Below are 15,041 nucleotides of genomic sequence, written 5' to 3'. Positions count from 1 at the left end.
AACCAGTTAAGCATGTGAGAGTGAGTCAGCAAGCATGTGAGAGTGACTCAGCACAATCTAAAGTATAAATATACTTGTGTTTGAAGCAAGCTTGCTCTTGGCCTTTGCCTTTGGCCAGAGCCTAGTCTGTGCTGGAAAACTGCAAGGAGACTGGAAAGACTGCTGTAAAGACTGTATACTACACCAGTAGGTATCTGCTAAGCTGTGGAACTGCATTATATTGTCAGTAACGGAACCGACCCTACCCAAACTGTCTGGTGCTTTTTCCTGTCCCATTGGCACACTCCACTGGCGTGTTGAATGGGCACTCAGTACACGCCTCAACAAGTTTACATTTTCAAAGGCTCTCCCACATTAAACATTCCCTGCACATCGTAAATTCACACTCCAGAGAAGAAGCTTTAGCATAGGTGTGGAGAAACTTTGGCCCTTCGGATGATGCTAGGCTACAACCTCCATCAACTCCAGCAAGCACACCAGGAAGGTCAGAGATTCCCTGCATAATTCTCTCTCTGGTTAATTACTACTAACCATGAGGACTGTATTCAGTATTAAAGAGGTGCCATGGATCTAAATACCAGTTGCTGGGAAACATGGGAGAGACAGTGACACTGTGCTCATGTTTTGCTTATGAGTTTACCAGAGACTTCTGGCTGGCCACTATGGGAACAGAAGGCTGGACTAGATAGGCCTTGGGCCTGATCCAGCATGGCTCTTCTTATGTTCTCTTATGATGCAAGTTGACTATAACGAGTTTTTCTCTGCAAAGGAGCATCCAAGATTATTAGCAATCCACACACACATAAAATATACTTGTAATCAGAGTGGATACCACTCAGAATACTACCAGCTCGTGTCAGGTATTGTGCAGAACTGCACTAAGAATCCCAGGCTTTGGGGCACCAAGATAAAACACTACTGTACATGTTTCTGCAACTCCTTATGCCCACCTAAGGGCAGGTGGAACACAAAAACTTGAAAGAAAACGTTAAATCTATTCATAAGGCACAGCTGCTCTTCACAGTGTTTGCAAAAAGGAACTTCTTAATCATTTCCAAGCTTTCTTTTGCTTTCCTGAGTTGCTGCCAGAAGCCTCAGTTAACGCAGAAGGCAAAAGCCCAACTATTGTAGTACAGAGGAAACAGCAGAATGATGCCGAATGAAAGAAACAAACTGACTTTATGGAGGTGCATGGCACCAGTCATCTTTAAAAATGACTCCCGATGAGATCCGTTTCCTAAAAAGCAGCAGAGCTTTCCAGAAAGCAGCCTGCAGGATCCATTACATCCCAAAACAACATTCTAACTTGAAGGAGTAGGGCTGGCACTCAAAGCGAACATGCAGTGCATAGAAAAGAAAATCCTGTAATTAATGTAATGAGGGAGGGGGATTTAATTTGTGGGTGTGGCTGAAGCAGAGTTCCAGCATGTCTGAAGCTGAGCACCCTCCATTTCACCAAAACAAAGACTCACTAATTTCTGTATGCCTCGGAGTGGGTTGGACAACCCTTGAGTTGGTCCATGCCGTATACACTGGGCGGTATATTAAGATAAGCGTTCAAAGGAAAACTGATTTTAGTTTCTTGCCCTAAAAAACAAGGAAAGTCGTTTGCGTGTGCAAACCTAATTCAGTTAGCGAGATACTTGCATAGTCTAGTTTTACTATATGATAGTGCATTTGAATGGAAGGCAGTTCTACAGTACTCTCCTATAACTGATGCAAGGCCAGTGCAGAAAGGAGAATGTGATGCTGAGGAAGAGTTACCCAGCAGGGAAGAGGGCTGGGGAAGAAGGAGTGTGAAGTACCTCTGATCCCACCCACTGCCATTTCTGGCACAGGCTGGCAATTTTCTGAAGTTTAATAACAGTACGGAAGAGGGTAGAAGTTCAATCAGATTTATGGGGGGGGGGGCAGGCGGGCTGCAAAACAAAGTTAATATTTATCTGGAGGCCTCCCTTCCTGCCCCTTGCTGCTGCTTGGCTGATCAGTGACAGGGTAGGTTGTTCGCCATCTAAGATTAGGCAGTGGGCCAGAAGCAGCCCAGGAAAGGTGTACGCTGCACAATTTCTGAACAAGAAATGCAGAGTGGGGAAACATGTTTTGTGGAGACGATGCATATTGACTGGAGACTATAATGCATGTTACCCGGAGAATGGACAAAATTCAGCTGAGAAATGCACATTCCTCAAGGCTATTCCATAGCTGGAAAATGTACAGAATTCAACTGATAGATACACATTTCCCAAGGCCTGCTGGAGATTATGTATACAGATGGGGAAATGTGCATATTTCCCTCTTCATGAAAGGATTATATGCACATTCTCCATGAGGGCTGGTGAAAGGGCACAGTGACTAGTTATTGTGCACATTAACTACTCAACCTGCATTCCCCTTAACATAAAGGTAAAGGTAAAGGTACCCCTGCCCGTACGGGCCAGTCGTGTCCGACTCTAGGGTTGTGCGCTCATCTCACTTAAGAGGCCGGGAGCCAGCGCTGTCCGAAGACACTTCCGGGTCACGTGGCCAGCATGACTAAGCCGCTTCTGGCGAACCAGAGCAGCACACGGAATGCCGTTTACCTTCCCACTATAAAGCGGTAACTATTTATCTACTTGCACTTAGGGGTGCTTTCGAACTGCTAGGTGGGCAGGAGCTGGGACCGAAAGACGGGAGCTCACCCCGCCACGGGGATTCAAACCGCCGACCATACGATCGGCAAGTCCTAGGCACTGAGGTTTTACCCACAGCGCCACCTGCGCCCCTTAACATACACACTATCTAAAATTAAGGGCAGAGGATCATACAATGAAGCTCTTGTTATATAAACCTTGATATTTGTGGTTTCCTAGGTATCGAAAGGCAACACAACTCCCCTTCCTTAGTCACCTTCACTCCATCTACATAGAATTCTGTGATCCACACCTGTCGGCAACATCACACTCAGCTCACACCTTTCTTCCACCACCCTTCCCTTGAACTCTAGAGCTCTTGCTTGGTGCTTGATAAATTATCAATGTGGCTTTGACATGAAAAGTTCTCACATAACACATGACAGGACCTCTGTGATGCCCAAGCAATTGCATGCTGCTGTCAAGATAATTTATCCTTTCCATTATGGCATGAATACATCCCTTTTGCTTTAGCGACTTGACTTATGGACCCAGAAGAGTGCTGCTAATTAAAATTATATATCACACGTACACACAGAGAGTTTGAACATTTGTCAAGAATAGAAAGCCATCTCACTTAGCTTTCATTGCTGAAACTTAAAATATATATATTGAAGAACGAGGAAAATATAAGTGAGAGAGTGAGGGGGGGACCTTTAACTCCATGTGAATCTAAAATAGTGGGGAACCTTCTACTAAGGGAGTTTCTTCCTTCTTGTGCTGCCGCTGACCCATTTTGAATCAGAGATAAAGCTATAAGGAATGTCTATGGCCTGCTTAACAGAAAAGGCTTGTTACGTTCATCGATGTCTGGTGGAGGAGAGGGTGGGGGATTAATTATGAAAATGGTGCTTGGATTTCAACAGGTAAGACTGGGAAGGCTCATCGCTTAAAGCAGGTAGTCCATCTGTCGTAGGAAAGCAATAGGCAGCTCCTTCCTCGACAGACATCTGTTGGCATTGCTTAACCTCTTCATGTCCTCATTTGAAACCAAAGCTTGCACACTTCAGTCCTCAGTGGATGGAAGCCCTGCTCTACATCCCAGGCCTGATGCAAGGGCCTCCACCAATATGGCCCCAGGCTCTGGTATTAACTGCTGCAAGATGCCTGGATGACCCTTCTTTGGTGATAGAGCATCATCAAACATTATTCTGTCAGGCCTTTGGCGGCATTGTTTAATCTTATGTCATTTGGCCATGGGTGGGGTGTTTGGTGGAGGCCTAGATATTGTTTGCACTGAAACAGATGCATTGGAAGGGGGTTGGACTAGATGACCTTGGAGTTCCTTCCACCCCTATCACTCTATGATTCTGTATATTGTTGTGAGTTGCCTTGGGGTTTCGGTCAACAGTTTGGTCAATAAATGAAACTTACCATAACTGGCGCAGATTAAAATGTAAAGTGATCAAAAGCACCAAAAAGAAGAGCATACACAGTAAGGGTGAAAGGGAGAGTTTTTATGTGTTCAAAACCTCTCCCGTGTTACATCGTTAGGGGAAGTACATTATGTATGTGCAAAGAAAAAGGATATTTTCTCTGGGGACCGCCTGATTGCGGAATGCTTTCCTTTTTTTATAATAATTTTTATTAATTTTAACATATAAATTACAATACATACCACAAAGCTTCATCACTTATATAATCTTTTTTTTTGGACTTCCATCATCACCTCTGACGATCCACCGTTTTGACCACCTTTTACGCATTTCTTAAATTCATATTGCCTTTAATTGTTTTAACTAATCATCCTCCCCCTTATCCATTTTTGCAATAATTCCAATAATACTCCTCAGATTGCGGAATGCTTTCCAGAGGAAGATATGCCTGACACTGACCCTGTGTTCTTTTCAGCACCAGGTATAAATGTTTATATTTGCTTAGGCATTTTGTATTACCTTATCTTTAGCTGGTTGAATGGTTTTGATTTCACTGTACCATTGGTCTGTGTTATAATGTTTTTGTAACTTTAAATTTCTTTGTATACTGCCCTTTTGCACTTTTATGGAAGAGTGGTTTCTAAAGTTTTTAAATAAATTATTATTATTATTTTAATTAAGTTCCTTCATTTCCACAACATACATAAAAACCCCAAGAACACTTAGTGGCCTGCCTACTTGCTTTTTGCTTCATATCTGCCTACCAAGGTTTTCCATCGAGACACACTTGGAACCTTTTCTGACTACTCTGACCTTCAGTGGGGTCATCCAAATATAGAACAAATGTTCTCTTGTTGATGGACAGTAACTGGAAATAGGAAGACATTCTGTTTTGCTCAGGCAACACTGCACCTCAGTTCCACCATCTGAACTACCAGCAATGGACAAACTGGGTCTTTCTCCCTCCAGTGTATAGGGCAGGGAATATTTGGGAAGGACCATAAGTCCTTTCAGTTTTATCACAGAGGGTTGAAAAAAAAGGAGCCCCAGGCAATGCTGGTGCCAACATATCTGGGGGATCTTGTTCAATGCTGGTGTCTACAAAACGAAACATTTCTTCAGCCCTAGAATACGAATTTGTTCCTCAGTGAGAAATATTTCAGCACAATTTAAGGAATGGCCCAGCCTGAGGCAGGGAACTTTGAGCTGATAATGGACTCCATCTCCCATCAGCACCAGTAAGAACGTTGATGGGAGTTGCGGTCCAGCAAGATCTGGAGGGTCACAAGTTTCCCCAACGCCAGGTGCAGCCCATGTTAACCTGCCCTGGGAAGCTTTAAGGATAAAAGAAACTCAGGGATGCCTTGGAGATTGTAGTCATAGAATCGTTTCATTCACAATCAAACTAACTGCAATCATCCAAAGCTAGGTAGCAACTCCAGGTTACACAAAGCCGGCCTTCTCTTGTCTTCAGTCACACTAAAAAACAAGAGTTTTGCCACAGTACTAGTACAATGCAGGCACAGCACTTGGGGATCCTCCATACTATATGACGACAAATTCCTTTGCACAGCCTCTGCCACGGCAAAGCATTTGCCATTCTGCAAATGGAGCCGGATCGTTCTGCCTGACTTCCTTCCTGTTGTTGCATGTTATAAATAAAAATGCCTTTTTGTAAGAATGTCAGCTAGTCCCACGGCAATCAGATGAAGGATCCAGCAGCTGCCCAAGGACTCTCCCTTGTGTTGTTGTTTTCTTATCTCAGTGCTCCAAAATAGCTACCAATCTCAACATGCCAGAAAGTATCTCTGATATCATCATAACACACACACACACACACACAAAATATATATATATTGAAACAAAGCACCCACATTACTTTCAATAGCTCTTCAAACACACAGGGCCCAACATGTGGATACAACACTGGCTTCATGTTAAACTTGGTTAATGGACTGGAAATCAGCCTCAAGAACACAGTTGAGTCACCTCATATACTGGGGTCATGCTCCAAGGGTAGCATGCCTATGTCAAAATTGTGTATTGCCAAAATGACCTTTTCATGGCTGGTTGCTGTCTGGCAAGCTCCACTGGGAGACCCTTTCCTGGTGTACCCACTGCCTCTCCTCACTCCTCCACCTGCAAGGGAGGAGGATGGAGGAGGGAAGAGAGAGAAAGCATGGCTGATCAAAATGGCTGAAATGGGTCCTGGAATGGAGATGCAGCCAAGGGCATACAGTTGAAATTGTGTATTATTATTTTTAAAGAAAATTGAATTTATATACACAGTAAGCTTATGCACATTAAGATGTGATGTGACCTGACTATATGCCCCTGTCCCTATAGTACCCCCCTTTACCTGGAGCAAACCGCTACCCCCATCCCCTTCATGCTAGTTAAGATATTGACTCCTGATGTTAACAGCAATGGGGCTAACTGGAGTTTCCCTTTACCCTGGATCTGGAGCCCATATCAAACATTCAGATTAATATGCTGTCAAAAAGCAAGTCACTACTTTAGTTTTTGATGCACACAAATCCTCAATTGTTAATCCAACAGTTTTATGAATACCAGAACCTGGGGACAAAACAACATGAGATGGTTCTTGTTCATTCCCTGCTCATGCATCTAGTTGGTCATTGAGGGAAAAACAAGATGCTGAGCTAGACAGATTTTTTTTATATATATAAGATATTTATTAGCGTGAGCTAGACAGATTTTGGTCTGATCCAGGAGGGCTCTTCTTATGCTCTTAATCATCAAATACCACAGTTATTAAGCAACTGATGGCTCCACATACACAAATAGAATTGGCTTTCTAATTGGTTTTTTTGTGTCCAGTGTTATTTGCATCTCCAAAAGCCCTACGCTGTGATCAGGAAAAATGATATCTCCATTTGTCAAGCTCAGAATTAGACAGCTGATCTGAAGAAAAAGGTGAGCTACATGCAACAGAGAAGGAGCTCGTTTCACTTCTTACCTCAAGCAAAGCAGCCGCAGGATCCCCCTGCAGGCTCTTTCCAAGCTTGTCAACCTCATCGAGCAGGAACACCGGATTGTTAACCCCAACAGTCTTCAAGCCATTGATGATCCTCCCAGGCATGCTGCCAACGTAGGTGCGCCTTGTGGGGAGCAAGGGATGAGGTTGAAGTACAGAACAGCAAACTGGAAGCAAATTGTTTTATGTTCTCTTTCTAAAGTCACCCAAAAAACCCCAACCAGCTAATCATCAGCCTTCTGCAACCTGTTGCTCTCCAGATATTTTGGACTACAGCTTCGTTCGTCCCCAACCATTAGCCATACTGGTTGGAGTTGATGGGAGCTGCAGTCCGCCTGGAGGGCTCTAGGTTGCAGAAGGCCGATTTAGAGATTGGCTGTGTTCTGATGTTTAAAATCAGCCAAAGTCAAAATACAAAGAAGCTTCAGACACACACATGCATATGGCTCACTCCACCTTTTGAACAAATGGGGAAACAAATGGCAGGAAGTCACAGTGAGCTGCCCTGTTATGTCTGGCTTGAGAACGGTGTTTAATGGCTTCCCATGAAACCTGGAAGCCAACTTCAAACCATGGTTTCCCATTTGGGATCTTTTAGAAGCCATGAACCATATTTCCTGGTTTGGATGTGCGCCAACAGAAAAGTGCAGAATGTGGAAGCTGTGCCTGCAGGGAGGAGCCAACAGGGGCTGTAGAAATCCAAAACAAGGGAGGGGCAGAGTTGAAAGGAGGGATACCCCAGGTGAGCAGGCACACAAGCTCTGCACCTAGTCCTTCTCTTTCAAATTCATCGCTGCTAAATTAGCCAGTGTCACACAACCCTCAAGGAGTTTTACATGATGATACTCCTCCTCCTACTGCCCAGATACTGCTCAAGGCATCTATGAATCAAAAGTTTTTAAATGGCATTCGTGGAGCATGGTTAGGGAAAGGCCCTTAATCAGCAAAACATTTCGCCTGAATATCAAGTAGCTGGAGAGAAGCTTCAGCCTCCAGCGTTGAAACCAAGGGGGCAGAGGCATGATCCCCATGTCTTCTTCACTCACCCTTCCCTCGGGCCCTGGATTCTCAGTGCTCTGTCTCCTCCCTCCTCCCACCTCCTCCCTAGCCATGGTGAGCCCTGGAAAATGTCAAGCAATAAGGAAATAGGTTTCTTTCTTCACTGGCCTGGTTGTTTACAACCGCACACACACCAAAAACCTTTGCTTGGAATCTTTATGTTGGTACTATTCCCAATGAAAAAATAAACTGTTCACCCACACTGCATCCAAACTCTAATATTTCCACTGCCTCTCCAGAATAAATAGAAGTATTTAATACATTTAGACAATTTTAAAGGAACAAACTGTGAGAAAGTTTCTAAGCTCAAAGCAAAATCATTTAGTTTCTGCTTCGGCATGGAGGTGGGAATTCTTTGATCTGGAAAACAATAGTAATCAGAATTAGACTCAGTAGCCTGTAATGACACTCTTATTTGCAAGAAATCTCCATAAATGGATGGCATCAGCTCTCTCTCTCTCTATGCCTGTAATTATCCTAATCTTGAGGACTGGTACTACTCTAGCCATATTAAAGCACTACATTGGCCTGAATCAGATGTTATGACTAAACCAGGGTTTGGTTTGTAGGAATGTGCTGGGGGTTCATTCTCTCCATTTGTCTCCATTCCAATTCCCTGCTCAGTTTCCTGGTTAGTGGTAAACACCATTTGCCAGGGCATCCAAACTGGGGAAAGTATGGCTACAGCTATTATTTACCACCAAACCAAATCTGAAAACCCACTTCAAATTACTGTTTTCAGTGTCTGGTTTGTAGAGAAACTCTCTATAAGCTTGCTTGATTTGGACATCACTGTAAACTACAAGTAAAAAGGGTTGGGGGGTGAGACAAACAAAGCCAGCCTGAGAGCCTGCTCCAGCTGGACAGCTCCCCTCCACATCACAGGACAAGTCTACCGTCAACCACCCAGTGGGAAGGATCCTGATCACTATTCACGTATTGCTGCTGCCTATTGCAGTTTTTAAAAATAACAAACGCCTTGGAAAGATCTGCACCATGAAAAGTGAGAAGGTTGGGTATGCCTAAAGGGGGTATTCAGGGGGTGGGTGGAAGACAGATGAACAGTGGGCCCACTAGCAGACATTCACAGAACAACTTTAGCACACACAAGTTCAAAGGAATTTGCTCCCTTAAGTCAGTTCCACACACACACACACACACACACACACACACACACACAAAATCAAAAAATCAATGGGACTTCAAGTGCTTAACATCAATAGAACTGTGTTCCTGGAAAGTCAGCAGGATGAAGTGGATACAGGGTTGGACCTTGACCAGGGAGATCTGGGTTAAAGTCCTTGCTAAACCATGGGTTACCTTGGGCCAGACACATTTGCTCTCTGTCTCTCAGTGTAAATTACTTAACAGGATTGTTACAATGATAACCATTTAGGAAGGGAGAATAGCAATTTTGTAAGAGGTCTCCTTAGAGGCAGGGTGGGATAAAAATGTATTTTCTACCTTTATACAAAGCTGATTTGTTGAGTCAGAAATTTAAATAAGGAGTCTTAATATATTGGCACAGTGGACTTGATCCGTATCTTAATTAACCTATGCCGATTTCACTTTTACCTAGCCAAATAAGGAGATGCCTGACTGTGTGGCTTTCTTCCAAAGCCTCTGAATCTGCCCCCAGAGTATTTCTTTTTAAAGAAGGAAGATATATGCTAAGAATGAAGCAGAAATTCTGAAGCTGTCGCCAGTTCTATTTTCCCAAATAAGCTTGGTCTCTAACACGATGGGGCAAACTTTTCACACACAAGCACGGAACAGCTGCCCAGCGAAAGCAAAGGACAGCTGGAAAGTGTCAGTTTGGGTTCTCTATTACGAGACTAACTTTGTTTGCAGAATGGAAAACAGTAGTGAATCCTCAGAGCCCAAATGGAAGGCAGATTCACATGCACGGCAAACTCTAAGCACGTGAGCTGCCCTTACAAGGCAAGTTCTGGGTGTTCCCTTTTTCCCATATCTGAATATCACATGAGATGGTACTTAAAAAAACACACACACACACACAACTTCTGCGCAATACAATACTATGAAGAGCTCTCATTTCCTTGTTGATACTGTCCTTCAAATTGCAGATTTAGGAATAAAGGTAAAGGTAAAGGTACCCCTGCCCTTACGGGCCAGTTGTGTCCGACTCTAGGGTTGTGCGCCCATCTCACTTAAGAGGCCGAGGGCCAGCGCTGTCCGGAGACACTTCCGGGTCACGTGGCCAGCGTGACGAAGCTGCTCTGGCGAGCCAGCACCAGTGCAGCACACGGAAACGCCGTTTACCTTCCCGCTATAAAGCAGTACCTATTTATCTACTTGCACTTAAGGGTGCTTTCGAACTGCTAGGTGGGCAGGAGAAGGGACCGAACGATGGGAGCTCACCCCGCCGCGGGGATTCGAACCGCCGACCATGCGATCGGCAAGCCCTAGGCACTGAGGTTTTACCCACAGTGCCACCCGCGTCCCGATTTAGGAATAGACCTCATCAAAAATGCTAACTCAGTGAATATCCAACCTATCCTTTACACAAAAGAGGGAGAGCAATGAGAAAGCAACAGCATGCAGATACCATGTCTTCATTAGCGGAAGAGGGAATAAACACTTTGTTTTTACTTTATTTATTTTGTTTATATCCCACCTTTTCTCCAAGAAATTTAGGGCAATGTGCATGATTTTTTCCCAGCCCCTCCATTTTATCCCCATAATAATCCTGAGAAATAATTGAAGCTGAGAGTAATTTTCCCAAGGCCACATAGTGAACTTCACAGCTGAGTACAGATTTCAACCCAGCTTTGCTCGAGAGCTATCCCAACACTTCCAGGAATCTGGCTTCTGCTGGTGTCAGATCATTGGTGAACTTCTCTCAGTACACAGATACACCTAGCTCAGCTCCTAAACATGTAAACTTCTCTCCAGGGTTCCAAACAGGAGAGCTTCCCAGCCCTACCTGAAGAGGCCCAGGGACTGAACCTGGATCATCTGCATGCAAAGCATCTCCTCTAACACTGAGCTACAAGTCCTTCCCCAAATACAACACCCTGGCATGCCTCTGGCAACTCTTCTTTCGCTTTTAGCAGAATCAGCTGGGTTTTCCTAGAGGCTAGCTTTGCCCAGGAGTGACACACGAAGGGTATCAGCTGGTCTTGCTGCTTATCAAACTCAGTTCTAAAGAGGAATTCTGGTGCTGTCAGAGCACTGGGTCACAAGCCAGAGACTGCTGTGAAGAGATCAACGGTGCACAGTGAAGCGACAACGTCTTCTCCTGCCATCCCTCAACAGCAGACTCAAAATTGTTTGCTGCTCTTAAAGCTGAACATTTTTTTAAGGGGGCTTAAGAAAACCCAAAAGGATGCATGTGGAGGTGGGAGATGAGAACTCCTAGAAAGAGCCACAAGTCCTTTGTGGGGACACAAAGGTGGGGAGCTATTTATTGCACTGTGCTCTTTTAAAACTCAGTTAGCATGTGTTCTGAAACTAGCAGGCTTCAGCTGGAAGTCCAAGCTGTCACTCTCTTCATAAAAATATGTTCCCTTCACACTTCCTAAACATTGGACAACCTCTAGTGGTTTCCATGTGAACAGCAGCATGCTGTTACCACTTTGGTAGAGCACTGTCAACAGCAGAGAGAGATATATTGCCTGCTTCAGCTCCACGTCAATGGCCAACAGGGGATGAGAACATCATATCACCTAAATTTAGTGCTTGATGTATGTAACAACAGCAAGTTAAGGGGGGGACGCTTGGCCACTCCCAAGTTTAGCATGCTGTATTTGGACGTCTAGAAACGTCAAAGTATATTCCACAATGCCCAGATTGTGCAGGAGGCCTCCTCAAACACACACAGGAGGCTGCAAGTACTAATTGTGTTGTCTGGGCTTATTGTATTAATCCAATTATAACAGGTGGTAGAAGCTGTGAAAAGAGCCTAACAAAGCTAACCTAAAGCAGAGTGATTTGCAATCACCTGGAGGATATTCTGTCTTGGTGTCTTGATTTAGATGCATGGAAAAAGCAGGTGGGCCAGAAATGAAAACTGCACAAAACTGTATGCAGGACTGCCTACAGTGCCATTTTGAAAATCTATGTGGGAGAGGACCTTCCATTGCTTGGTAAAATTTGCCTTTTCCTGTTGCATAAACACACCATTTCCCAAGAAACTACCCACACTAAGTTCAGGAATTTGTGTCCTAAGAGGCCCCAGATATATGACTGAACAGGAAGAACACATTTTGATGTATGCTTTCCCAAATCATTTTCTTGAACATAAATCTCAATTTGCTAGGTAACTTTGGCAAAGCCCTACATTTTATTTGCCCATTTGAAGTGTCCCATTCCAACAAAGTACACAATGGCAGTTGTCACAACTTGTTGCAGTCAGTCAATCACCACCTTCAAATCTCCTGTAGCAAGTATGTTTCAGCTACTCTTTTTTCCTTGATGGTTTCTTAATGGCCCATTACCCTCACCAAACACCCTGAGGGTATATTCCTTTACTACTAGCCACTACAACTTGGTCCTAAAGCTGGTTCCTGCCTAGCCTTCTTCAGGGCTCTCCATAATCCTGGAACCACATTGGTATTTATTTTTGAAATGAAAGGCAATATATAAATCATCATCATTGCCATCAACATTGTTTTTTTAAAGAAAGGGAGTTCTATAACGGATCAGCAAACTTTTTCAGCAGGGGGCAGGTCCACTGTCCTGCAAACCTTGTGGGGGGCCAGACTATATTTTGGGGGGGGGGGGAAATGAACGAATTCCTATGCCCCACAAATAACCCAGAGATACATTTTAAATAAAAGGACATATTCTACTCATGTAAAAACATGCTGATTCCCGGGCCGTCCGGGGGCTGGATTAAGAAGGCGATTGGGCCGGATCCATCCCCCGGGCCTTAGTTTGCCTACCCATGTTCTATAAACTGCAGGTGGAAGGGAACCATCTTAGAAGAGGCACCCCCCTTCAATGTCACCCACAAAAGGGGATGCCTCTTTGGAGACGGGCCTCCTGCAACATACGCATGCACAATCTTAAACACAAAGTTATGCCCGTTTCCTTTGCAGAACTGTTTTTTTAGTCACATGCATATTTAAATTGAATCAATCTGTCAAAACCCATCTGACTAGTTGGCTATCAATTGTTTGTTTCGGTGGACTCACTTCCAAGTATCTCACCCACCTCTCCATACACTCCTGAATTCAGTTTCGTCACAATCGCCAGTCACTTGTGAAGACTGACTCTGGACAAGTACATACCAAAGTCTCCCAGTGAGGGTGGGATACAATATACCAAATGAGGCGCAACTTCCAAAGATTAAATAGGATGAACAGATGCTGTTTTTGAATACTGCCTCCGTGTACCCCACTATAAATAAATAACATTATCTGCATCTATATTTACATGTAAAAAAAACCAAACCCTCCTGAGACATTAAAGATTCATTTTCAGCCTCCCAATTAAAATTGCTCCCCATTTCTACAAAAGAGAAGGAAATCAACAGCACAATCCTATGTGTATCTACTCAGAAGTAAGTCCAGCTGAGTTCAACAAAACTTACCTAAGGCTGCAGTCTTAAATACACCCACTAGAGGAAAACTCCCACTGAAAACAGTGTGGCTTGCTTCTGAGTAAACTTGCATAGGATTGCACTATAAATTAAGACCATTTGCAGCAGAATTTAAGGATGCTGACCGTTAATTTTTTTCCTGCTGCAGAGACTGCTCCCTATGGGGGGGGGGGAATGTATGTAGCAATGCAGACTTCCATAACCTGAGCCAGATGCTTTGGACTACAACTCCCATCAGCCCCAGCCAGCAGTGTGATGCTGGCTGGGGCTAATGAGAGTTATAGTTCAAAACACCTTGAGGGTACCAGGTTGGAGAAGGTTGTTTGTAATGCATGAACTGAAGTGTTTTTCCCCATTGGGAAGATGACACTGATGTCAAGGTAAAAAAAGGGTGGGAGAAAGAGAGAGAGAGAGAGCTGGGAACAAGCTGAACACTCATCTACGGTTTGTAAATCACCAGTTCGCAAACGGAGCACTAAAGATACCTGTGTCCTCGGATGTCAGACTGGTCACACACTCCGCCGAGGGCGATTCGGTGGAACTCTCGGCCCAAAGTCTTTGCCACAGATCTTCCCACACTAGTTTTTCCAACCCCAGGAGGTCCCACAAAGCAAAGGATCGGGCCCTTCAAGTTGTTCTTAAGCTGTCTGACTGCCAAATACTCCAACACCCTCTTCTTCAACTTCTCCATAGCGTAATGGTCATTGTCCAGAAGAATCCTGGCTGCACGGATATCCAGGCGATCTGTTGACCAAATGTTAATTGTGTTTAAATGCCAAGCTTAAGCGTCTCTGCTGGTCAAATAGCCACAATAATGTATAACCCTGGTAACACCACCAATATTCCCTCCCTTTGCATTTTTCTTTTTCTTTTTTTTTAATTTTTTTATGCTTTTATTAAATCCAACTCATTATACATTTTATCCATTTTACAACAAATCATATCCATTTTCAACTTCCTTCAACGTCGCTGACATTCTTTCATAGTTATTCTTTTAGTACACATTTCATTCTTCCCTATTGCCATTTACACCTCCTTTCCTCCTATATTTCTAGTAAACAATATTCATTAGTTCTTTACAAAGCCTCTTTAAACCCCACCAGCGTTGTATTTACACCATAGTTATTTTCCAGATAACACACAAATTTCTCCCAGTCCTTTATAAATTTTTGATCTTTTTTATATCTAATCTTCCCTGTTAATTTATCCAATTCTGCATACTCTATTAATTTTGCTCTCCATTCTTCTACCTTTGGGATTTCCTCCTGCTTCCACCTCTGAGTCAATACCATTCTGGCAGCTGTTACAGCATACTGGAAGAATTTATGATCTTTCCTTCTGATGTCCTCCCTTTGCATTTTTCAAACAATTTG

The 15,041-nt window shown here is 43.7% G+C and overlaps 1 protein-coding gene across 3 annotated transcripts in view; it reads right to left on the bottom strand.

The window, feature by feature from the left end:
- The window catches only part of LONP2 (lon peptidase 2, peroxisomal), a 50,108-nt gene that overhangs the window by 24,415 nt on the left and 10,652 nt on the right, over positions 1-15,041 (bottom strand). For all 3 annotated transcript variants that reach the window (XM_077931520.1, XM_077931521.1, XM_028740216.2), the window contains exons 7-8: positions 14,154-14,412; positions 7,026-7,167 (exon numbers count right to left, since the gene is read on the bottom strand). In XM_077931520.1, the coding sequence (XP_077787646.1) occupies positions 7,026-7,167; positions 14,154-14,412 (401 nt within the window). The remainder of the gene's footprint in view (positions 1-7,025; positions 7,168-14,153; positions 14,413-15,041) is intronic.

Source organism: Podarcis muralis, chromosome 7 (assembly GCF_964188315.1).
Source record: "Podarcis muralis chromosome 7, rPodMur119.hap1.1, whole genome shotgun sequence".
In the NCBI taxonomy this organism is placed as follows: domain Eukaryota; kingdom Metazoa; phylum Chordata; class Lepidosauria; order Squamata; family Lacertidae; genus Podarcis; species Podarcis muralis.
This window is presented reverse-complemented; position numbering and strand designations above follow the sequence as displayed.